The sequence below is a fragment of the Condylura cristata genome, unplaced genomic scaffold (assembly GCF_000260355.1).
Source record: "Condylura cristata isolate star-nosed mole 26May11 unplaced genomic scaffold, ConCri1.0 scaffold00020, whole genome shotgun sequence".
Classification (NCBI taxonomy): Eukaryota; Metazoa; Chordata; class Mammalia; order Eulipotyphla; family Talpidae; genus Condylura; species Condylura cristata.
The window spans coordinates 28,112,297-28,135,000 of NW_004567121.1; the positions used below are offsets into that span (position 1 = coordinate 28,112,297).

A 22,704-nucleotide genomic window follows, 5' to 3' on the forward strand; every position below is an offset into this window, starting at 1 on the left:
GAGTCCCAGCTTCTGGGAACCGTTGTGTTTGAACCGAGGGAGCTCCTGGGTAAGAACTGCTCATGAGGATAAGACCCATGGACCATGGCCTTGGACTTAGGCAGAGCCTTAACTATTTCCTGGTGCCAAACAGCTGGTTCCTTTCTTTTAGCCCCTTCCATCTGGGAATGAGAAATGGAGCAGGAAGGTAAGGGGGGCCAGGAGCTACGGGTTTGTGATTCGGCCCTGCAAGGAAATGGTCTCAGCAACACCCGACATTCCTCGGGTAGAATGTCGGGTGAAGGTTGTAGCTGAAGTAAAAAGGGACAGTGGAGGCTGGGGGCCGGGGGCTCGCGGTGCACCACTGCCAGTTGTGCCGGAATATTTGCAGGGCACTGAGTGTGAGGGGCAGAAGTGAACTTGAACTGGTAAGTAATTTTTTTTTAAATGTATAAACACTGTGTGACCTTTTTAAAAAAATTGATTTATTTGTGCATACAGAACTGGGGTACAGGCCAGAGGTGCAGGGCGGTGAGTGTGGCGAGCAGAACAGGCAGATCGACTGAAATACACTGCTGAGGGGAGCAGTGGGGGAGTCAGGAGAGGTCTGCCGCGCCCTGTGGGTCAGCTCCCTGGTTGGGGATTGAACTTGTGCTGCAGTGGCTGTTGATAGCATCAGAGTGTTGCACTTTAACCCTTTGCGCCACCAGGGACACCCTGGTAAGTAATTTTAAACATTGCTTTAATATTAAAGCAAACATGAACGTTTTATAACTTGAAACTAAAAGTTCACATGAAGTTGAAAGTTAACACAGGGACTTTAAGGGAACTTTCCAGTCGGTAGCAGACTCCAGGGGGCACTCCTAGACCCTCAGGGTGCTCTCCAGTCTTCTCCGATGGGCACCTTGAGGGAAAAGGTGGAGAGCAGGTGCAGACTGGAGTGGGAGCAGAGACAGGCCAAGTGAGAGCCCCAGTTAGCCTGCACCAGCTCCTGTGCCCATGGTCCTGGGGCTGGAGACAAGAGCCACCACCTGAACAGCAAATTAGGCCCATGGGCCCCTTGCCACATTGTTGTGAGTCCCTTGGGCCCAGAGGGAAGGCACATCTCTGAGAAGTAGGGGGAAGCCCTGGGGGCAAGAGGGGCAAGTAAACCAGGGCCAGGAGATGGGCATGCTGAGTGGTGAGGGTCAGCAAGGCATGTGTCCCCAGCCCAGAGAAGGGCCCAGTGTGGAAGGAAAAGCACATCATTGAGCCCAGCACAGATTTAACTGCTCACTCCACCACTGGCCACCTCTGATCTTGAATAAGTCACTGCCTGAACCTCATGTTCCCCTTTTGAAAAGTGAAGCTGATGAGGATGCATTCTTTCTAGGCTCCTGTGAGACTCTAGCAGGCTCAAGCACCAAGGAGCCAAAGCCCCACCAAAGGTTGGCTCTGCCTTGTTAGAGCAAATCCTTCTTCAGGAGGCCACAGCAACTTCACTTTGACAAAAGATACTGCACTGATTTATTGCTTCTCTGCTGTGTGATATTGAGCAAGTTACTAAACCTCTCTGCTTCCTCATTGGTAAAATATGGCTGCCGATATTTCCTGTCATGCCCATTTCCAGGGATGCTTGCAAAGAGCAGGGCCCAGTGTAGGACCGGCAGTGTAAGAGGCCTGCAGAGGCCAGTAGGGCAGGTGTAGCAGGCTTTTCAGGGAGGAGGAGCTGAGCATCAGCCCCCTGGCCGTCCTAGGGAAGGTGGTGCACATCCTCCACAGGCCATAGTCTGGGTGCGGTCCAGCTTGTGTCCCGGGTGACATCTGCAGCCTCCGGGCTCTCAAGGGCCCCAGCATGTGAGAGAGATCATGGGGAAGGCAATACTGATTGGGGGGCTGGGGCTCAACCCCAGCACCTGGGGGAACAGGGAAAGACTGACCCCAGAAAAAACAGTGCTTCCTGGACCCCATGGGAGTCCATGGCAGGAGAGTCGGTGCTACAGCTGGGGTCAGCCCAGGGTACCCTGTCCCATAGGCTCTCAGTAGAGCCAGTGAGGACCCTGGTGGAAGATGTCGGCAGGGAGGGCTACTTGGGGACCTGGTGCAGCTGTGGCCCTGGCACTGACTTCATCAGGGAGCTTGAAAGCCATTGAGTTCCGGTCATCCAGCTCAGCCTGGACAGGGGAGAGAGTGTGGCTCAGATCCTGACAGGTGGGAGCGAGGGGGAGTGCTGGCTAGCAAGCCCCACACCCTGGCTGAAGGCTGGGGGTGTTGTTTGTGCAGAGTTGCATGTCCAGCATTGGAGCTGGACCAGGAAGGATGAGGTCACCCACTAGTGTCCTCATTCCCCTGCCCAAGACGAAGAAGTCGTTGTCTCTCGCCTTCTTTCATCCCCAAGGTCTGTCTACCCCTGGCTGCCTTCCCCTTGCTCCTGCTGGCTGCCCCCTTGCCCAGACCAGACCTCCCCACCCCACAAGACTTCTGACCACACCCCTCCAGCCCTTCCTCCTCTCAACAAAGAACACTGTACACCTCCCAGGCACCCGCCAGGATGAGGAGACCGCTCGGATAAATAAGACTCATTTCAACTTGCTGTGCTGGAGACAGGCAGCACACATAACTAGACTCAATCCCGCTGATGGCCCATCTCTGTAGAAGCATCTCCAGGGACTCCACTTCGTGAGACAAGACCCAAATGCTGCCTGCCTGCCACAGTGGGTCCCTCTTACCCCTCCTGGTGCTCAGTAGCCACCTCCCTTCTAGAAACCCCCCTTCCCACTGCCCCTGCACGGCAAGGCGTGCCTCCTGCCCAGACGCATTGCTGTCAGAGCCTGTCTCGCAGATGAAGCCCAGCTCAGGCCTCAGGACCCACGCTGGTTTTCCCTTTTGTTCCACTAGTAATATGAATCAAAGTGAACACTCAGAATGAAAGACAGGACCTAAGGGCTGGTCCATGGTCTGCAGAGACCACTTATTTGTTCCCTGTCTGTTCAGACCTTGAGAATAAGTGTTCAGGAACTTTTGGCCATGAGATGCCACTGCCACACCACCTGCATGGTTACGTTTCACTGAAGCGTCATTTCTTGGTAGATGGGGAATCAGACAGAAGCCTAACCATTCATCCCACGTTGTTGGAAGGCAGGTGGCGAGAACTTGCCCTTCCACTAGCTCTAACATTTAGCGCCCCACCAAGGCCCAGCCCACCCCAGCCTGAGGACAGGCTGTGAACAGAGGCTCATGGGCACAGCGCTTTCTGTGTAGCGAGGCCTCATGTAGCGCCGACGGCGCTCTGCAGGGGATAGGTGGGTCCTTTGCAGGTGCTGTCACTACTGTCCCCTCCTTAGATGGGGTTCAGAGGGGCAGATAGGTCTCAGACTCCTGTGTACCAGCCTCAGGGACCTTCCCTCCTCACCACTCCAACTGTGCTCTGGAGGCCGGGTACCCGCACTTCTTAGTTAACATGGGAATGCATGTTAGCTGGTAAAGTGGGTAGAGCTAGTCCAGAAAGCATACAAAGGGCACAGAACGGGGTTGGGGGGGTTGACCCAAATACCTGGGAGCCGCCATGGGTCAGTGGGCAAGGCCTGGTGGTCTGAGGAGGCAGAGGTGGACCGCCTTAGAATCAGGCAGCAGCGTTGGTCTGTGGCCCTGGCCTCAGAGCCATGATGCTTGCAGCTGGAGCAGCAACAGGAAACAGGAAGCCACCGAGGGGCTAGGCGGGGCTTAGAAAGGGAGCTGACACCCAGGTCCAGGGCCTGCAGGCTGGCCAGGACTCGTGACATGAGGAGGGGATAGTGGCGTGCAGGGCTGTGCCCTGCTGGCCCAAGAGTGTAAATCTGGGTTTGGGGGGATGCACAGGGGAGACAGGCTGTTGCACCAGGCCATTACACAGTGACAGTGAGGGTGTGTGAAGCTGGTTCCTGCCTGGTGGCCAGTTCAGACAGCTCTGTGACTGCCTTTGTTCTTTGTGCTGATCACAGCTAGGCCACTGGGAGGGACCGTTTCTGCTGTTGCCCACCAGACCCTGGGGATGACCGACCCTCCGGGACTCCATACCCTGTTTACTAGCACTGTATTTATTCATTGAAGATTTATACCCACCAACTTCCTCCAGGGTTATTTTTACTCAGTGGGAGTACTCTGAGGTCACCTCTTGCTAAGAATATCCCAGAAAGGCTGTGTGTGTGTGTGTGTGTGTGTGTGTGTGTGTTGGGGGGGTGGGGGGAGGAGGGTGCTGAGAGCAGGCACTGAGCTCAGCCGGCTCCAAGCCAGGTTACTCACTCTGTGTTGGAGGCTGAACCTCCAACACAAAATGCTGGGCCGCCTCAGTTTGAGTTCCAGAGGCCGGAACTGCCCCACATCAGAATGGAAGACTTGGGTATAAACCGAGAAATTGGGGAACCCTTCCCCTGCAGCTTCAGCTGGCAGGGTACGGTTTAATTCACCTATTGTGAGTTGGCTGAATTGGCTCAGTTTCTAGCCCAGTAAGATGGAGCTAAAATCCCCTCTGTGTTTCCAGGTCAGAAGTGCTCCTGGACACCCTCTTGAATCTTGATCCCTGCCTCTGTGCCCCTTTGTTTTTACGCACAAAAATGTATCTCCCCTCCTGGGCTCAGAGGCCCCTGGAATGCTGCAGCCCTCTCCCCTCTTCTCATGTTTGCAGAGGTGTGAGAACAGGGCGGTCCCTTTGCTCCTGAAGTTAGAGACTTCTCTTGTCACTATGTCCTGCGGGTTCATCTGCTTGCTGCCCCACCTGACCACTCAGTCAGCCCCCATGAAGTCCATCCCGAGTAGTAGTCTGGCCTTGGTATGGACTTCGAAGGAGGCTGGGGAGGCCAGGGGAGACATGTTAAGGAGGAGGGGGTAGGGTCGACTCTGGCCTTAGCGGTAACATTTAAAAGTCAGGGGAAGCATGGAAGAACCCCCCACCTGGGCCCGTTTGGTTGGGGGGAGATGGAGAAGGGCATGCTTTAGGGGTGTGGCTGTTGGGATGTCCCATGTTCTAAAAAAGGCAGACTGGTTTGAATGGACAAGTGTTTCATTCAAGAACACATTAAATCTTAGAGAGGTAAGAATGCAGACAGCCTGAGGGGTTTATACTTTATTCTCTCAAAAATGTGTTTATCTGGAAGGTTTGTGAGGAATATGGAATAATGGGAATCGGGTTTGGGGAAGCTTGCTCTGGCATCCATGAGCATGATGGGTTATGTACAAGAGGATGCTGGGAACTAGAAGGAGAGGGTGGGGTGGGTGGTGCCTCAAAACACCCTGAGCCCTTTGGTGCCAGAGGTAGGATAGAATTGGCCGGCCCCAACCTGCTGGCCGCTGTGGAAAAGCTGAACGGAGATGTAATAGGCCTCAGGGACCACGTGGCGTAGTCACAGACCCAGAATGCTATGGGCTGTCGGAAAAGTCATGATGCATTTTTTCTGTTTTTCAAGCAAAAATACATCATGGCTTTTCCCACAGTCCAGTAGTAGGGAGTAGACATGGGGTGGAGCCCTTTTGGGAGCAGGCTAGAAAGCTAGCCTAAAGAAGCATCTAAATGAAATCCCAGAATCTCTGGTTTTTCAAAATAATCTGTGCTTACCCCTTCTTGCCCCTCCCCCAGAGTCATACATCCCAGGACCACCACCCACAAAAGTCATTCATGCCCACAGCCCCTCGCCCGAGGGGTCTCCCTGGGACCCCTGGGCTGCTCTGCAGCCTGGCTGCACCTGCAGCGCAGGAACCCGCCGGCACACGCATCTGGGCAGAGCTGCTGACACTGGTCTTTCACCATCCCCACCCGGAGGACTTGGTGCGTCTGTGCCACCTCCAGGAAGACATCTCTGAGCTGGAGAAGTGCCCAGGGAGGGCGGCTACGCGGATCCCAGGGAGGCAGAGCCGCTGCGAGAGGACGGCTGGAGGCTGTGGCTCTCGGGTCTGCACACACAGAGGCTGAAAGGGGCTGCGAGGAGCTGTGAAATCACGTCGGTGGGGCTCGCGCGTGCCCCCGTGTGCCTGTGCGTGTGTGTGCGTGCGCGTGTGTACCCCCACTAGAGATTTTACAGAAGCAAATGAAGTGTGGAAAAGAAAGCCCCTTGCCCACGGTGGGTTCCCTTCTAACCAAACCTGTCACCCTAGGCATGGAGGTGCAGGGTGAAAGTAGACCTAACTTCAAAAGAGATTTGCTCAGATACAGGGGCCGCTTATGCATAATGTCTTTTTAAAGGGAGCCTCTAGCGCACTCTGAAAGCCTTTGAGGTTGACTTCAAAGAGCACAGCCAGGCCCTCTTCCAGATGGACAGGTATCCCTGAGGGACACCTAACCCCCTGTGGGCCGGCCACTCACCAGGCATGTTGGTTCTTGTGTCCACTTGCTGTGGCTAGCAGGAGCACAGGGCCAGTGACCTGTAAGGCACTGAACGTCTCTCCTACTCAGAATGTGCACACACGCACACGCACACGCACACGCACACGCACAGAGGTCTCTGGGGAAAGGGGGGAGGCAGCATAAGAGGCCAGAGAACTGGCAGGACCTGGGTGGGTTGGGGCCACACTTCCCACTTAGAGCCCTTTTGGGCCTCTAGTCCTGCTGTCCCTCAACCCCACTCGCCTTTTTAGCTGCTCCACTAGGGAGAAGGAAATTGGAGGAGTCAGGACCCCTACTCCAAAGTCCCATTCTTCCCAGAAAGGCGGCATGTGGAGGCCACTGGGGACTTGTCTTTAGAGTGGGCGTGGGTAGGCCTCTCAGCTCTTCCTGTCTGAAGGCCACTTCCGGCCAGTCAGATCTCAGGGTTGCCAGGGACCTGGAGCAGAGAGGGGGAGAAGGCCCCTAGCCAACACTTGGGGGCAGGGCTGCCCTGCCCACAGACACTGGCCGCTGCTTCCTGAAACTACAGTCAGCCTGGAAAAATCCAGGACTTGGTTGGGGATGACCAGCCCTCAGAGGGGAGGAGCTGGGGTGAGCAGCACCAGTGTGAGGGAGGGGACTGGTGTGTGTTTTGTGGACTTGGTGCACATCTCTGTCCACACAGGCGAGAGGTGTCTGCAGGCAGTGGCGCGCCCCTCGAGTGTCTGCGCATGTGCGTGTGTGTCTGTGTGTCTTTAATTGAGAGGCCGCTGTTGGCTGGACGCCAGAGTTCCTGGCTGGCACGAAGCTGAGCTGCAGAGAGCCCTGAAGGCACAACGGTGATAACATGAGGGGGGTGGGAAAGCAGGGGGAACAAGGTGAGGCCTCTGTGGAGGAGGGGAGGGGTGCCCCCACTTGTGTCACAGGCCTCCCACCTCAGAGCTGCCCCCAGGGACTGGGGTCTAAGGCCCCTTCCAGCCACAGCCCCTTTGGGAGAGGGTGGCAGGCACCAGAGCTCTGTATCCTGACCATCCGGTCCCGGGGGTTTCCAGTGGGAGAGGCAGGAGTGGGAGGAGGGAGAATGGCTGCCTGGAGCCCCCCTCCGCACCTCCCTCCCCGGAGCAGCCCTGGGCCAGGCGTGCCTGTGAGGCGGGGTTGCCCTGGCGGCCCTCAGTATAGGTTCCTGCACCCCCAGAGGCCTGGCCCCCATCTCCCTAGTTTGTTTCCCTCACCTTTTCTTGCCAGGTTTTTATTATGTGTGTGAAAACATAATAAAAGAATTCTCAAAAGTGATTTCCCTGTTTGGAGCCTGAATATTGCTCCACCTGGAGAGATAAGGCCTTACCTCTGAGAGGCCAGGGTGAAGTTCTGGTGTCTGGGCCAGACTGGGAGCAAAAGAGGAGGGGACACATTGCAGTGGGTGGAGAGGGGGCTGGAGAGCCGGCTTTGGATACAGTGGGTTCATGGGCTCACGGCAGAAGATTCCTTCTTGTTTCTCCTGGCTTTCGGGGCGGGAAGGTTGCTGTCAGTTCCCCTACAGCCTGTACTCAGCCTTTCCCTGGCCCTGTTTAAGCACATCAAAGCCCCCTTGGACTCTCTCGGAGCCCTGGGATTTGAGGTTGGGCTCTCCAGAGATTCAGTCCAGAAGGGGAGCCTGCCTTCAAATGCTTCCCACTATACCTGGGTCATTCTAAAAGTTTTACCACTTTGAAGGTGTGTGGCCTGAGGTAAGCCTGGGAGCCTTTTTCCTGGAAAAGTGAGGGTAAACACTACTCATTAGAATAATTGTGATAATCAGATTTGTTAATTTTATAAGCATATGTATGCCAGGTCATGTGTGTGGAGGGGAGCTATTGGTAAAGCAGTTGGAAGGGAGAGAAATAAAAACATAAATAGGCCTCCCTGGTGGCGCAACAGGTTAAGTGCAGCACTGTGAAGCTGTCCACAGCTACTGCAGCAGCAGTTCGATCCCAGCCAAGGAGCTGACCCACCTGGCACTGCAGACCTCTCCTGACCCGTCAATGTATTTCAGTCGATCTGCCTGTTCTGCTCCCCACTCTGTCTCTGGCGAATCCTCTCACTGCCCCTGCACCTCTGGCCTGCACCCCAGTTCTGTATGCATAAATAAATAAATCTTTTTTAAAAAAAAGATAAATAAGGCCAAGCTCACAGTCTTGGAGGGCAAGACCAGTGAACAAATCATTAGGTGGATGGTGAGGACATGAAAGCAAGTATATGTGGGTACAGTGAGGGGGGCTGCTTGTGCATGCCAGAGAGGGCTTCACTCCACTCCTTCACATGAGCTGGGGCCTGAACCCTGCCAGAGACACAGGGGCTTGGGAGCTGGGTGTGGGGGTAAAGCTGAGAGGCCCGTGCCCAGCTTGGATCCCTTCCAGGCTTGTGTGAGTGTGCACACGTGTGTCAGGGAGAGACAGGTTGGCAGAATACAGGTTAGGAGACAGAATAGGGTGACCTGGGCCTGGGGCAAGAGTTTTGGTCTAGGGGCAGAGCGCGCCTGGGAGAGGACTGCATGGCCGCGTGAGTGCGCCCAGTGCCGCTGAAGACTCTTGGACACGGTTAAGCTGCTACTTTTATGTTATGTATAATTTACCTTTTTTTTTTTTAATTGTAAAAATGCTGTCCTTACAAAAAGGACAGGCGCTGGTCAGAGCCCTACCCACAGCCCAGGGTTGTCAGCAGCACTATTAACATCTGGGGCCACAGGTTCTTGCTGGTGGGGGCTGTCCTGCACCTCGAGGATGTTCAGCAACATCCTGGCCCCGACCTCCTTGACCCTCCCCCACACCACGTGGCAACCAAGTGTGTCCCAGACACACTGCCAGATGTCTTCTGGGGCAAAATGGCCCAGGGAGAGAACCCCGCCTCCTCCTGTTTGGAATAAGCTGCTCATAGGAGGGGCTGTGCCCCAACACCCTCTGAATCTGGCGGCAGCATGGGGGTGGACAAGTCATGCCTGGAAAGAAGGCAAAGATCAGAAAATTCGGAGGGGCTGGGTGGGAAGGGGCAGTGCGCAGGGTGAGGAGACCCGGAATCAGGCCTGTCTGGGGGAGTAGGTGCTCAGTGAACGATTGGGTCAAGTTTCACTCTACTCTTATGCCCCAGTTCTACCCCCTCCTGGCCTCCCCTGAAGGGAAGAGGCTGAGGGGTGCTACTGCAGGTTCCATCCTGCGCATCTCCTGCCCCCTCCCTGCAGCCCACAGGGGAGAAGCAGAGGAAGCGAAACTGTCACCTCCAGGGGCTGGCGGTGCCTCCTAAGGGGACTGGGGGGCTTCTGCCACTCCCCCACCCAGGTAATGAGAAACGGGTATCTCCTGGGTGTTTTCTGTCTTCTTTCAAGGCAACTGACTGTATGAGCACATGCAGACAAAACCAGAATTTTCAGCAGTTACAGCTAACATGCAGCAGAATTGAAATTCCCTCAGCCTGTGAGTGACATGGTCTCTTTACCTAATCTTGGGCATTACGGGATTAACTGTGAGTCCCGAGCCCTGCCAGGGCCTACTCCCCTGAGTCTGCCCTTTAATGGTGAGGGGCTGGGGTATGGTGAGAGGAGGGGATGCAGGGCCCAGCGGCCGCCAGGGGTGTTTTCTGCTACTCCCACCTGAACACTTTAGGGAGCACCCAGCTTCTTCGGCGAGGGGGTGGGGAGTGGGGCAGTGCGCGGGGTGGGTGGTCACTGCGCTGTTTGCCTGCGGGACTTCGGGCCTGCTTCCTTTCTCTGGGTGGTTTCCTTCCAGTGGATTTGACTGGCCCTGGTACCTGGACCCCAGTGAGAGGACCAGTGAGGGTTACCTTCTAGCTCAGGGGGTGGGTAGGAGAGTTCTTGATGGGCCAGATGGATCAAGGATCGATGATGGCAGAAGCCATCAACTCCCCAGCCCCAGAGCACTGGGTGGCCCGGTCTCTTGCGGGACCAGAGGGCAGGCGATGGCAGCTGGCCTGGCTGGGGAAAGGTGGGATCAGGGGTTTCAGCCCCTGAACTCACCCCAGGCTGCAGCTGTGCGAAGGGTGAGTCCGCAGCTCTGGAAGGATGGGTGTCTTGTGCTGCAGTGGGGTCTTTCAGGGCAGGCCTGGAGAGGGGCTTGATGGGTGTGATAGGGACCCTGGGGCCAGGTTCGGACCCAGCTAGTGCTCCTGGGCCTCTGTACTCTGGTGCTAGCAGTCAACAGGAAGTGCGTCCCAGGTTGAGAGGAGGCCGTGTGGTCCCCAGCAGGAAGTGAGGGACATCGGAGTTGTCTCAAGCAGCTCTCTGGGGCCTTGGGCCCGGGAGCCTGCCCCAACTTGCGGTGTCTGTGGAGCATGATGATGGGAAAAGGACATGGCCCTGGGAGAGGCTGGCTCTGATCCAAAGTCCTCAGCCCAAGTGGCTTGCCAGGCTCCACAGCATCCTCTCTTGGGGTGCCAGGTTTGGGGTTCTGTGGTGTTTAGAGTTGCGTGACCTGAGGTGGCCATGAGGACCGGGCATGCTCCACTGCCCTGGCTGCCTGGGCTTTCTTAACACGTGGCTAGGCTGAACACTGAGGGGTGAGAGGATCTGCAGAGGGGAGCAGCCCTCTTGGCTTGAGCAAGAAGGTGAAAAAGACCAAAGACTGTCCGAGAACTGACTGAAGTGTGGGATCCCTACACACAGATGAGGCTGAGGGCTCCACCTGTCGTCCTCCCGGCCCTCCCAGCTTTTGCCCTCTGCACCTAAGTCTAGGGGGGGAGATGGCGCTCTTCCTCAGGGCCTCTTCCTCTTGCTGTGACACCCTCATCCTCCAGTTGCAGAGGGCTGTGTAAGTGTGCAGCTCTTGAGGGAAATGTCGTGGAAGCAGGCTGCCCAGGCGCCCAAGGCTGAGGAGGAGCAGCTGGAGTTCCTGCTGTTCGCCCCCAGGCTGCTCCGTGTGCTTGGAGCCTCTTTCAGGGGGATGCTAGTTGTGGGTGTTGTTCTCATTGTTTTTTTCCCCCAAGGTGCTGTCCCTATTTGCCACTTCTGAGAGTTCCTCACCAGACAAGAACAGCCTTCCAGTTGAGGCCCTGGACCCATAGAGCAGACCATCTTTGGAAATAGTCAGGCTGTTCCAGGCCTAGGAAAACCAGAGCTCTCTCAGGTGTCAGGGTACCCTTGAGTAGTGTGGCTTTTTGCAGAGGGCGTGGAAGCATCTCCTTACAGTTAGATGGCATGCTCTTTACCCCCGCCTGTCCACTTTTGGGGCCCTGGCCTGCAGGAATCCACAGGCGCACAGAGCTGTGCATGCAGGGATGTTGCAGCGCAGAGCAGATCAGGCCAAGGAGCCACTAACTGTTGGGGTAAACCATGGCGCATGTAACCGCGAGACTGCCAAGACTGCTCCATAGGCACTGGCATAGAGAGGAGCCTCTGCTTGATAAGTGAAAAGGCAAGTTGCAGAACAGCATGGGGTGTGAGACTCGTAGGGGAAGAGGTTCTGGATCTAGATGTGTGTGAGAGTATATGTGTAGACACACGTAGCTTACACACAATTTCAGAGGCATGAAAAAAGTCTGGAGAAGATGCTCTCCAGGCTATTAATAATAGCTAATCCCTCCCTTGTAGGAGGGAGATTGGAGGTAGGAAGTTGAAATAGGAGCTTTTAACCTTTTAATACTGTTCACTTTCATGTGGCTTAAATTTTTATAGAATGTACTTGGCTTTTAGGAATAGACCAAAAGAAGACAAACCACCTCCACTGATCTAGCCATCATGTCTGAGGTTGGGAAAACCAAGGGGCACTGGTTTTGCAGCTTGACGTTGCAGGCCAGCGTGTTGACCGAGTGGACATCCCCCTCCTCCAGGATGGGCATTTGCAAGTAGAGCGCCCTGCTGGGTGGTTGAGGGCAGCCTGGGGCCTGTGGGCATGGCTGGGCATTGAGCACAGGGTGCACTTCCCTCTTCTGCCCCAAGCGGACGCTTCCATCTCCTCTGAGATGTCCTGGCCCACCATACGCCAGATGGCAAGAGCAAGGGGCTCGCACCGGGATGTCCCATGCTTGCTCTGTCCTCACAGTGTGTGACCTCGAGCAAATCACAAAAATCTCTGAAAACCTTTCTAGGAAGGTCAAGAGGATCTAGAGGGGTGATGGGTGAGAAGACACTTTGCCCACTGTGCAGTGACGCTTATGTATGTAGCAAAGCCAGCTCTTAGACTCTTGGGGATAAAACATACATTTCCTTTTGAAGGATTAGAAACTGAAAATTGCTTGTTAGCACTCTGGCTCTTCTGAGGGGGCCAAAGCTGCTAGGTAGGGCCCCCACCCTGGTATCACAACAGCTTAAAGCACAGCACTGCAAGCTAGCCACAGCCACCTCAGTGCAAGTTCGATCCCCAGCCCTGAAGGTGATCCACATGGCACAGCAGACCTCTTCTGACCTGCCCGCTGCTCCCCTCAGCAGTGTACTTTTCGATTTACCTGTTCTGCTTCCTACTCTGTCTCTGGTGAATCCTCTCACCGCCCCTGCACCTCTGGCCTGTACCAAAGGTACAGTTCTGTATGCATAAATAAACCTTTTTTTAAAAAAAGCTGCGAGGTAGTGGGGCCCAAAGGGATGTTTCTTCTAACCCTTCCTACCCCTGGAGGGCCCTTCTAACTCCTGGCCCCCCACACACCCGCCAGTCAGTCAGTCAGTGAGTCTGGACTTTGACAGATTCAGAGAGGAGCTGGTTGGGCTCTGACAGCCCAAGTCAGATTAGCTGGGGTTGTCATAATTGGTCTGGTTGGTTCTAGAATCTTCTAAAGTGGGTCTTGATTTGAAGGAGGGAAATCCTAAGACCAGAGAAGGCTTGGAAGCCCTGTGCTGCATTAGTGAATGGGGCTGGGCCAGGTGGGGTAGGAAGCAGAACCGGACCTATTGGGTGCTTCTCCTTTTTGTATAAAGCTGTACTCTACACACTCCTTGACCTCAGGAGGCCAGACTCCTGTATCTCAAAACAAAGAGTAAAATCATGAGGGTTTTGTTTGTGTGAATGTTTATCTGAACAGTTTTCTGGAGAGAGGCATGTAATATATAACTTCCACCAGAATTTCAGGGATGTCAGTGACCCCAACGAGGCCAAGATCACTGGTCTGAACCTCCCCTGAAATACCTTTCTTTTTCATCCCAGGTGGAAAGCAGTGACACGCCGAAGGACCCTGTGGTGACCTCCAAGTCCCCGTCCATGGCCCAGGACTCAGGCCCTTCAGAGCTGTTACCCAACGGGGACTTGGAAAAGCGAAGTGAGCCCCAGCCAGAAGAGGGGAGCCCCGCTGGGGGGCAGAAGGGCGGGGCCCCTGCAGAGGGAGAGGGTGCAGCTGAGACCCCACCCGAAGCTTCCAGAGCAGTGGAGAATGGCTGCTGCACCCCCAAGGATGGCCGAGGAGCCCCTGCTGAAGAGGGTGAGTCCCTGGCACCAGGGGCAGCCTCTTCTGGGCTCGCCAGGATTCTCCTCAGCGCTAGAGAAGTGGGGCCTAGGAGGCCCCAGGAGGCCTCAGTTGGGCCTGGGAAATCCAGGCTGTGCCCTGGCTATTGGCTGGATCCACACAACACATTTCACTTGATCTGCATAGTGTTTTGAACATTTGAAAAAAATAGTTACCTGTATTTAAAAATTGAGAAATTTCACATAAAAGTCTACAGAGTTTGGGCTTCTCTTGAGGTGGAAGGGAGGCTAGCTCTGGCAACAGCATTTTCGTAAAATGCCAGTAGTTGCTCTAACGAGGTGATGGCTGCTCCTACCCCACCCCACCCAGCTCCAGTAGGCTGGTTGTCTGCCTTAGTTTCCCTTAGTTCCTGCCATTCTCCCTCAGCTGCTTACTCTCCCGTAAGATCTGTGGATGCTAAGGATGTCTGTGCGTACAGCCCTGGCCTGGGCGCTCCGGGGCAGCAGACGCCTGCGTGGGCACTAAATGCCTGCTGGCTTCTATGGTAGAGCTGTCCTAGGCCCAGCGCCGTTCAGTTGCCTACTGAAAATCTGGCAGTGACGGGGATGCAGGAGGGTCGGTGGGAGTGGCCCAGCTCAGGCCGCTCCCTCCGGGGGGACTTCTGGCCTAGCCCCAGAGTCCTGGAAAGTTGCCCGTTTTTCTCTTTCAGGTTAAGCCAGCGATTTCAGGGCCAACTGAGCTGTAAACATGTTAGTAATGAGGACAACTAGCATTTGTACAGGGCTTCGCAGTTTACAAAGTGCTTTCTCATACATTATCACATTTGATCCTCCTAGGGCCCTGCCAGGTTGCTTTGCATATGTGCATTTTAATTTCAGAGTCTTCCTTCCAAGTGTGTATGATAGGACGAGTAAATCGATTAATTGGAGTAACTTACTTTTTACCAATCCAAACTGTGCATATATAGACAGCATCTCCAGAAAAGAGCTTTCCAAATTTATTTTAAAATATCTCTCCTTCATTTATCATCCAACTAAACGATGCTCCCACTAGGTACAAAGTCTGTTTTGAGGTATTTTGCATGTGTTGTTTTAGCTACTCTGTCAGTCTTTGAGAGGCATTGTTACCCCATTTTAAGATGGGGGTTGGAATGGAGATTCAGTGCGATGAGGTCACTGACTCAGGGACCGCACATCTGTAATGGCAGATGAGGGGTTTATCCCAGCTTGGCTTGGGCCCTCAGCTGCCTCTGCTGTCCTGCAGCAGGGCTCAAGCTCCCTGACACCCCCATGCCCTCCAACCTCCTGGCTTATGTCCTGACGCAGGGTGTGTTCAAGGCCTGGAGTGGTAAGTGGCGCCCCGGCAGGAGGAAGGGTGTGTTGTGTGTGAACGCAGACCCGGGGGCCCTGCCAGCATCCCTGCCTTCCGGGCTGCTCCCCTCACGCCATGCCGGCTGACTCTCAGCTTCCTGGGACCCCATCAGCGGCACCCAGCTGTTGCCCCGGCCCTGCCTTTCCTCCTGCCTACTGCAACAGAGCCGCAGCTTCAAGGCTGCTCTTAAGCCTGGAGGCTTTGCTTGCAGTTAGAGATTGCATTGCTGTTTGTTCTCAAATGCTTCTGCTTCAGTCAGTCCACAGGTGTTTCTGAGACACCCAGGAAACCGTCATGAGCAGAAATCTGGTTCTTGCCCTCCAGGACCTCAGTAGGCTGGGGAGAGACATTAGTGAGAAACCCACACTTCAAAGTGTGTGATTACACATGGACATAAGTTCTCTAAGGGAAAATAAACATGGCTCCTTCGTGAACTATAATAAAGGAGCCCGAGCCGAAGGATGGGCCAGAATTCACCATGTGAGGGGTGCTGGGGACTGGCTATGAAAACACGTATCAGGGCTCCCAGGTTCTAGACAGGTGTGGCAGGAGGAAGGGAGAGGATGCAGGTCAAGGGCAGAGCAGTCAGGGCTAGGGCACACTTTCAAGGCTGCCCTCTGCTTTGTGTTCCGAAAGATCATGTTGCCATCTGGATCCTGGAATGGAAGGGAGGGCTGGGGCGCAGCTGAGTGGCTGGAGGCTGCTGCGGGCATGGAGGTGGGTGGCTGCGATGAGCGAGCAGTAGCGAGGGGGAGTGAGATGGCGTGCCAGGGGCTCCAGGGGAAGAGGGTTAGGACTGTCACACACTGCTTGGGTCCTCCTCAGAGTCTTGGTGCTGAGCATGCCACTGAGCTCCCAGCCTCCTTGGTGTCCAGCTCCTTGGAGCTCTCCCGTGTGGTCGCGGCAGGTCAGGAAGTGGAAATGCTGTCAGGGATGAAGCTCGTGGGGACGCCTCAGGCCACTGTGAATTGCCCGGATGCTGACACTGGCGAGGCGTGACCTAGCGAGGTGGGCAGTGGCCTATCGGAGGCTGGGCAAACAGCCACACAGAACGCACACTCAGCTGCTTGGTTCCAAGGCGGAAGGAGACTAAGGCCCCAGGGAGGAAGTGACTTGGCCGTGGTCTCCTTTCAGTTCCCCTCATTCAGGTTTCTTTTCAGGGGCCCCTCAGTCTTTCCTGGAACCCCATCTCAGGACCATACAGGAAAAAAAGAACTGTAAGGCTGCGTGCCTGTGGCTCAGGTGACCCCGTGTGCCCATGGGGGTCCCAGGCGTGTAGCGCAGCGTGGAGCAACGGGGCGCAGGGTGATTGGAGTAGCAAGCACAGGGAGTGCCTGGGTAGACGCATCAGGACTGCTCTGGCAGCGCCGCCTTAGCGCCTGTGCCATGTGGCCGGGTGCTTCTCTCACAGAGCACCGGCATGGTGGTGCTCTTGTCCCTGTGCCTCACAGTGGTCCTGAGACCCGCGGCGCCACCTGGGAAATTGGAAATGCAGATGCTCAGGCCTCACTCTGCATCAAAATCTACATCTTACTTTATTTTTGTAAAGATTATTTATGCATACAAGAGCTGGGGTACAGGCCAACGGTGTGGGGTAGGGGACTGGTGAGAGGATTCACCAGGGACAGTGGGGAGCAGAACAGGCAGATTGACTGAAATGCACTGCTGAGGGGAGCAGCGGGGGCGTCAGGAATGGTCTGCTGCGCCGTGTGGGTCAGCTCCCTGGCCGGGGATTGAACTGCTGAAGAGGCTGCGGCAGGCTTCATAGTGCTGCTCTTTAATCCATTACACTACCAGAGAGGCCCCTAGAATCTGCATGTTAAAGAGATCCTCCTGATTTCTAAGCATATTCAAGGTTGAGGAGCCCTGTTCTTCATATACGTCCTCATTCTGTCCATATGATCGCGTGAGCAAGACTCAGCTCCATCCCTGGGATGGGGACACTGAGGGTTTAGAGAAGTTACTCACCCACAGTAATACCGCTAGTATATAGCAACTAAGTTAGATAACCCAAGACTAAAGTCTCCGAGTAAAGGGCCAGCCTGCGGTCAGTGCATGTTCCTCTCTCCCTAGATTGAGCATCTAGAGTTAGATTAGTGACTGGCTTCCCCCTCTCATGGAGATGTTGAGGTTTAGGGGATCTTGGGGTCTCCTCTGGTTGAGTATGGTCCCAGATCAACAGGTAAGTGTTGTAAGCACCTGCCCCCAGGGCCTCAGATGCCTGAGGGTCATGCCCAGCCTCCAGGGCCCCCTCCACACAGCCACCTGGCTGTGCCAGGATCCTGTGTCTGGGCCAGAAGCAGATGGGCTGCAGTGTTGAGAGAGCAGCTGACCCTCCTTCACCCAGGTCAAGTGCAGCATTCAGAGGCAGCCAGTTTGTTTTGCTGCTCACCAGAGCTGGAAAGGATGTATATGGCATCATTCAAGAGGGCACACAGTCTATCAGGGAGAAAATTCCAAAGAGAATGCAGTTGGACATGGCATACAGAAAAGTCATTCTGTTTGGAGAATGGAGTGTAAGGGGTAGGGAAGGGGAAACACCAGGGTGGTACAGCCTCAAGCTGGCTGACTGGGGAGTCAGGAACCCTGAAAATCTGATTTTGGCTTTGGTGGTGAATCACTCCATTCCCCGGAGGCCTTAGTTTCCCTATGGGCAAATCTAGGGACTGAATCAGTACTCAGTCATCTACAGTTCCATAGCCCGGATTTTCTCTCACTGCAATCAGTAAATGACTTCTCATAAGTCAAAGGACTTGGAGGATCTCCTGCATGAACCATTTGAGGTCCAAAGCACCCTGGGGGGCAGCCAAAGGCGGTGCCCCCTTCTGGTAGCCCAAAGCCTTCATGGGCAGCCTGCACAGGGGGTGAGGAGGAACCCAGAGAGGCCAGAGAGAACCCCTCTCTGTGAGGATGGACAAAGTCAGATGAGCAGAGAGGGCCTATGGGAAGCATGGAGGGAGAGACCATCTGGCGAGACATGCCTTTGAAGACCTTCGCTGGACACGTGCTCAAGCCCCTACAAACACGGGCGCTCCCTCCTGGGCTCCCTCGGCAACAGCTGGCACTTCGGGGAGCAAGCCCACACGCCAGTGTCCTCACATCCAGCCCCCACCCTGCTGCCTCCCCCAGGCCTTCCCACTCAGTGCTGGCCCTGGGCCCCTGGGGGCAGAGGCAGTGAAGAGCCCTGGTCTCCTTAGGAGAGAGCAGGAAAGAGACATCCCCTCTGGGGCTGAGGATTCAGAGGCCTGCAATACCTCTGATTTCCGCTTCACAGCCAGGAGATGCAGTAGGGGCTGTTTTTTCCGTTTTTGGTTCTTTGTTCCCACCCCCACCCCCTAAGCTCCCCCCACCCCCAGCTGTCAAGAGGCAACCTAAGTGACCTTCCTGCTTTGGGCCCAGTGCACTTGGCTTCAGAGAAAGGAGTTCAGAGGCCCAGTGAAAGGAGGACTCGCCCTGCCTTCGGCAGGAAGCTCAAGAAGACATAATTTTTGAACCCAATTCTACCACCAGGACCCCCACTGGGTGCTGACCAGGAAGGGGTGTTCTAGAGGAGTGCTGGCAGAAAGGACAGGAGAGGAAGAACCCCCCCCCAATTGTACCCCAGGCTGCTCCTCCCAGGGGTCCCTTCCCTTTCAGAAAGCCAGGGCTCAGTTGAGCTGCAGGGAGGCCAGGGGAAGAGGAGCAGGGAATGCTACCTTAACCAAGGCAAGCGGAACACAACGGACATATATTGAGCACCTACTGTGTGCATGCCCCGCCCTAGGCACTTGATGATCACCATCACCAAGCGGTGGTACCGGATGATCTACCTTGGGGAAACGGACTAGAGGGGTTACAGAGGGCACATGGAGACAGGTGAAATTGAAGCAAATGCTTGGGTGTGTCAGCCAGGAAGGCTGTACAGGCTGGCCCCTCCTCTGGGAAGGGGAGGAGTGGGAGAGTGGGTCTGGGGCAGGGGGTGGGGAGGTTGGGTCCCCTCTGTGTGTCTGAGACAGAGTCAGTGGCCAGCACCCACAGCCTGCCTTCTCTTTGTTCCTTTGGATTTGGGCCTCCAGCCCTGCTCCAGTCTTCTCTGCTCTGGTTTGTCCCGAGTCCCCAGTGCCAGCACAGAGCCGGGCATAGGGCAGGCTATCAGGCAGACACACCGGCAGCTCCGTATCACAAGGGCCCCACCTTGGCAATGGGGCTCCCATGCACGTGGTGGGCCTCTCAGCCACTCCTGTAAGACAGTCCCTTTGTTCTTCCCTCTCCACAGGCAAAGAGCAGAAGGAGACCAACATCGAGTCCATGAAAATGGAGGCAAGTGTTGTCCCCACTCCCAGGGACTCTGTGGATCCTGATTCTAGAAGAGAGCCTGGCTCTGAACTGTGACTGGGGAGTGTCGGGGGGAGGCTGAGGGGGCCCCTGTGAGAAGGATGGGAGGTGAAGGCTGGAGGTCCCCAGCAGGCCAGCCAGCTGGTCCTCTCAGTGTCAGCACCTTCCTGCCACGCTGCCCTCACTGCCTCAGCCCAGGCCGGGGCTTGCCCAGCACTCACAGGGCTGGCATCTCTGTCCAGAGTGCCTGCCTGTGCTTGAGGCAAGTGCCTCCTCAGTCCCCTTCAGGAGGACGCTGCTGGTGCCTGTCCTAATGCTGTTGTCTCCTCTCTCTGTCCTAGGGCTCCCGGGGCCGGCTGAGGGGTGGCCTCGGCTGGGAGTCCAGCCTCCGGCAGCGGCCCATGCCGCGGCTCACCTTCCAGGCGGGGGACCCCTACTACATCAGCAAGCGCAAGCGGGACGAATGGCTGGCACGCTGGAAAAGGGAGGTGAGGTGCCTTCTGGCTTGGGCCCAGCCCGCCCTGCAGAACCAGACAACCACATGTTAGCTTCAGCCACCCCCTGGGTCTGTTGTCTGGCCCTGCCTGAGCCTCAGTATCCTTTTCAGATTAACTTCTCTTACTTCATAAGAGACTGGTTCCTTTGTTCTTTCAACAAATGTCTATTGAACACTTACCTTGGACCAGGCAGTATTTTAGACTCTGCATGTGTAGTCCCTGCCCTCATGGAGTTGGCGTTCTGATGGGAGAGTCCAGTAGAAACAAGCAAAACAGAGGCCTGCAAGGCCTGCTTTATGTGAGGTAGTCAGGAGGCTTCTTGGAGGCAGCAGTAATGAGACCTAGAGGACAGAAGAACTGGCTCTGTGGGTGGGATCTAGGAGCACGTGCAGGCAGAGGAAACCGCACAAGCAAGGCAAACTGAAGTATCGATGTGCTCAGAGTGAACTCAGCAAGAGAGAGGCCAAGGGGTCTGTGGGGAGCAGTGAGCGTCCAGGCCAAAAGCTGGTTTCATCCTGCTGTACTGGGAAGCCACTTTAGGCAGAAGGACGATTTACTGTGGATGATCAGGGCAGCAGTGGAGACGGAGAGGGCAGAGTCCATGGGGTTGGTGAGTGCGTGGAGAGTGTCAGCGAGGAGGAACAGAGTGAAGCTGTTAGGGGCCCACCCAAGAGAGTGGGTCCTCTGCCCTCGGGGGAAGGAACTCTCCTGAGAGTACTGGGTGTAGTTGAATGCAGGTTTTTTAGGGACTCATACAGCAGAAACCAGTGCTGAAAAGAACTTTGCCTGGCTTCAGAGGGTTTAGGTGGGGATGTTTAAGGGTAAGTCCCTCCCTCCCAAGAGGGAGGCTAAGGAGTGCAGTGTCACCCCTGTTCTGGGCGCATGCAGTGGATGCACCTCTGGGCTCTGGGCCTCCTCCCTCAGAAGTTCGTGAGGTAATGGTTTGTCAGGGTCTGACACCTTTTTTTTTTTAAGATTTATCTATTTATGCTTATAAGCACTGGGGTACAGGCCAGAGGTGCCGGAGGTTGGGGGGTGAGGAGATTCACTAGAGACAGAGTGGGGAGCAGAACATAACCCCTTGCGCCACCAGGGACCCATGGTCTGACACTTTCTGCCGTGATGCGCCTCATGGTGGGCCAGACTGGACAGGCTCCCCGGTCAGTCCGTGATTGCTCCACCTGTTCAAACAGGGCTGGGGCAGCGCACCGCACCCACCTCCGCTGTCTCAGAGCTGATGGAACTGGAAGACCAGGCGGCCAGGCAAACAGTGCACCAAAGGGTGGGTTGGGCTGTTTTTGTGCAGCAGGATTGGTAGAGAAGCTGTTGACCAGGAAGGGAGCAGAAGTGTCCCGGGCTGGTCCCGTGCGGCTTGGCTCTGGCTGGCCTTTACCAAGGCCTACAGAGGAAGCCAGTGGGGTGAGAGTTCGCTCTGGGGACTAGAGAAAGTTCAAAACAAGGCAAGGGCTTGGCTGCTCCACTGTTTCCAATTCTGTGGGGATCTGGGAGGCAGAAGTGACTCTCCTAGAAGAGCCTGGGATAGGGCTGTCTGTCCGGGACTTACTTGGAAGCGAGGCCAAGCGTTGAGTGTGATCTTTGGGATGAAAATTCAGGAACTGGGCTATTCTCTCCTGTGCAGTGGCCCCAATCCTGGGCCTTCACTTTAACCCCTCATTGTGTGTGATGGTTTCAGCTCTACCTTTGTTCGCTCCGGGGCCAGAAGCTTAGCCATAATATCTTTAGACCTGAAAACAACTTCTAGAAATTTTGTGGTTCTCAAACTGTGCTCCTTTGAAAAAGCAGTATGGGAGGTCTGCCCATAGGGGCAATAAAAAAGGGGGTAGGGGCAGGAGGATGTTTTTTCTCAACTCAGCAGGAAAAATTAAAGTGTTAGCTGTTTACTCAGTCTTAAGTTTCCCACTGAAATCTCAAGGCTTTGTAATTATGAAGCTCTTGTAACCTATACAGAAGTAGAGAGAACAGGAACTCCCCTCCCAGCTTCAACAATCATCATGTATTTTCCTAGTAACTCTTAAACCTTTGGCCTCAGCTTTCTTGCCCCCATCCAGCCAAGGACACCAATGAACATTAACTGCAAAATGTGAAACATTGATTTAATTTGAGCTATCTTGGGCATGTGGACTTGAGCTGTGAAGACCTACAAACACAGTTTATTTTGAGCTAGTGGAATTGCTGCTATTCGCCTGCTGTAGCTGAAGCTACAGAATTCCACAACTTCATACAGTGTCTGTGCCGCTGATGTCCTGACTGCAGGCTTATGCGCTGAGCGGGGATGGGCAAGACTGGGGTTAGAATTTGCCCTGCCGCTTGGCCCTGGTCCTGAATACCACGCTCTTCCTTCTTGGGCTGTGCCATGGGGGACAGAGGTGGGGGCGCGGACTAAGAGCAGGTAAGGAGAATGTGGAGTTAGCTCTCAGGGTTCCCAAGTTCCCGTGGACTGCAGAGTGGCATTGTCACATCCGCCTGTGTTCTCAGGGGCAGGCTTGCCAAGGATACAGAAATTCACCTGCTTTCATGCTCAGCTGGTTCTCAGGTCTTTGACTCTTTCTTCTGAAACTGCCTCCCCAAGCCTGAAATTCTTCCCTGTTTTCTCCAACTGTATGTCCTCAGCATCCTCCTCTGCTTCTATAAGGGACATCCCCAAGCCTCTGGCCCCGCTTTCTGCCGTTCTGGACCCCCTCGCCACTTGCATCATGTGGGCCTAGGTCCTGCCCCTACCGCCCCCCCCACCCCCAGATCCAGCTGTTTCCCAGGTGATGTCACTGAAGGCCCAGCCATCCTCCCCTAGCCTAGTTTTTAAAAGTTCACAGAGGGCACTGTTATGAACTGATT

General features: G+C 55.2%; 1 protein-coding gene across 4 annotated transcripts in view; it reads left to right on the plus strand.

Annotated features, from left to right (window-relative positions):
• DNMT3A (DNA (cytosine-5-)-methyltransferase 3 alpha) overlaps positions 1-22,704 on the plus strand; it is a 91,226-nt gene that overhangs the window by 38,333 nt on the left and 30,189 nt on the right. For 3 of the 4 annotated variants that reach the window (XM_012727516.1, XM_004686391.2, XM_012727517.1), the window contains exons 4-6: positions 13,414-13,684; positions 19,296-19,339; positions 19,696-19,842. In XM_012727516.1, coding sequence (XP_012582970.1) covers positions 13,414-13,684; positions 19,296-19,339; positions 19,696-19,842 — 462 coding nt within the window. The remainder of the gene's footprint in view (positions 1-13,413; positions 13,685-19,295; positions 19,340-19,695; positions 19,843-22,704) is intronic. The other variant, XM_012727518.1, reaches the window with a different exon arrangement.